The 2,374-nt window shown below is 29.4% G+C and overlaps 1 protein-coding gene across 1 annotated transcript; it reads left to right on the top strand.

Annotated features, from left to right (window-relative positions):
• On the top strand, nucleotides 1-1,571 carry LOC111918004 (uncharacterized). Its single transcript, XM_023913648.2, has 6 exons — nucleotides 1-160; nucleotides 272-325; nucleotides 780-853; nucleotides 960-1,077; nucleotides 1,155-1,213; nucleotides 1,304-1,571. Exons 1-6 carry the CDS (start codon nucleotides 56-58, stop codon nucleotides 1,380-1,382), a joined length of 489 nt encoding a protein of 162 aa, XP_023769416.1. The 5' UTR covers nucleotides 1-55; the 3' UTR covers nucleotides 1,383-1,571.
• The last annotated feature ends 803 nt before the right edge of the window (nucleotides 1,572-2,374 follow it).

Below are 2,374 nucleotides of genomic sequence, written 5' to 3'. Positions count from 1 at the left end.
GGAAAGTTGTTTAAGGAGTAAAGCAGCCATTAATAAAATGATCCAGGTCTGAAAAATGTGGAAGCAGGCACAATCTCTGTTCGCGGAAGAAGAATATGACGACTCACAAGACAATCTGTTGGAAGAAGCCGAAGGTCTCTGTTCTTTATCTCCCACACAGGTATTACTCTATCCAATTCCCCCAATATTTCGCAAATTTCCCATAAATCACGATCATCTGTGATGAACCCTAAAAGCTTATACAACGTCACTGTTTTCTTGTTCGACACAGAGATTATATGGCTTCGGTGCGTGTTGTTTAGCTGGACTCCTTTGTATGTTACTGGTACTTCGATTTACACTCTTCTGTATACGATCTCATTCCCACTATATGGTTTTTTTCGAAAGGCGTTTTTAATGTGATACTGTTGAGTTTTATTTAGTTACTTTGATCATTCGATACCAACAAAAAACAAAAAAAAAAAAAATCAAGTATGGGTTTGGCTTCTATGATGGAAACCCTTATTTTCTTGAAAATGCGAATTATCGATTGCGTTTGAAAGATGTTCTTGATCTCAAGTAAAATTGGGATTGGGGTTATGCTTAAGTATACTAAATCATAATCCTTCAAGTGTTTGGCATGATGAAAGTTAACACCAAGCATCAAGCTTGAATCTTGATTGACATATATGTTACTAAATTTTCATTAAGTACTTAAATTGATAATGGCATGAATAAAAAGGCCATGATTATTCATAATTTAACATCATCTATCTAAAATCTAAATGGTAATTTTGCAGTCGACAATTGTGTTTGCCATTCCGATTAAGTTTGCTGTATTGTTTACCTTTGGTAACTTGTTGGCTATTGGAAGGTATGTTTTCTTGTATTTATATATAATCCTTTTTATATTATAAAAAAAAATTGCACTTTTAATCTATTTAATTTGTCTAATCTTTTTTCTTTTTACCATTTAACAGCACAGTTTTTCTTATGGGAGCTACACGACAACTACAAATGATGTTTGATCCAGTTCGTATTTATGCAACATCTATTTACATTGGATTCGTTGTTCTAGCTCTCATTTGTGCTCTTGGGGTAACAAAATAAATAACTTGAATCCATTTAAAGATATTTTGACTTTTTATGATTTGACCTTTTTTTTTCATTCGCAGATTCATAGTAAGTTGTTAACTATCCTTGCCATACTATGTGAGATATGTGCACTCATCTGGTAAGTTTGTCATCTTTATTCAATCTCTTTACTCCTTTTTTTTTTAAAATTTTTTTTTTTGATAATGTAAGTGGTATAAAATATTTTCAGGTATAGTTTAAGCTACATACCTTTTGCTCGAGCAGTTGTTTCAAAAGTGACAATTCGTCTTTTTGACACTGAGATTTAGGTAAAGAGTTTTCAAGAAAATATTTCGTTCATGATCATTATTATATTCATTTTGTTTATTAACGTGTGTCATCGTGGAGTCACATGTCATTGAATATATTGTGGTTTTTTTGAATAATTATTGTGTTGGATTTCACGTATTATTGCAAGTTTTGGTATTATATATTGAATGAGGGAGGATTGATTTGAATGCTTTAAGATCTTTCAAAATTCAGACCCATGAAATGCAAAAAGAGTTATTAAATGTTTTGATAGAAATATATAGGTGTTGTGGTGAAACATGTTTTATTAGAGGTTATAAGAGAAGTGAAGGTGAATCATAGTTTGAGAATGGAAGGTGGATTATAAGTAAAATATACAAACTATACAAAATAATAATATTTACTTACTTTTTATGATCTGAAATAAAATAACTTTTAACTATAGACAATAATGTGTTGGTAAAATATAAAACTAGGCTATTTACGCATATGAGAGAAAAAAATAATATTTTAATATATGATTAAGTTGGTTAGTAGGAAATAAAATTTTGAAGCATACCTGGGATCCAAACACGCACAAAACCATATATTGGAGGTTTATTTAGCAATAACTGTTACAAATCCATAAAATTTTGCTTGAAGTTTGAAATAAATACAATTATAAATACAAATTAGTTGTTCAAAAAATAAATTAGAAACGTCTAATTTAAGGTTTTTTAGTTCGTGTGGGAGACAAGAAATCAAATTAGTCGGTTAGGTTTACAAAATAAAAAGTAAGTAGGGAGTGCTTCAAAATTAAGGATTATATTCAATTATTAATTATAAGATAAGATAACTAAATGTTAATAAAATAAATACAAAATAAAAACAATATTATATTTAAAGGATGGCGGGTTCGAATAAGGATATTCACAAAAATAACCGTCTGAAAATTCAGAATATAATAAAATAATCAAACCATTTTAGTTTTAGAAATGAGTCAAATGACCATCATGTTTGAAACGAAGGTATT

Source organism: Lactuca sativa, chromosome 9 (assembly GCF_002870075.4).
Source record: "Lactuca sativa cultivar Salinas chromosome 9, Lsat_Salinas_v11, whole genome shotgun sequence".
Lineage (NCBI taxonomy): Eukaryota > Viridiplantae > Streptophyta > Magnoliopsida > Asterales > Asteraceae > Lactuca > Lactuca sativa.
Note: the sequence above shows the minus strand (reverse complement) of the source record. Positions and strands in the feature narration are given on the sequence as shown.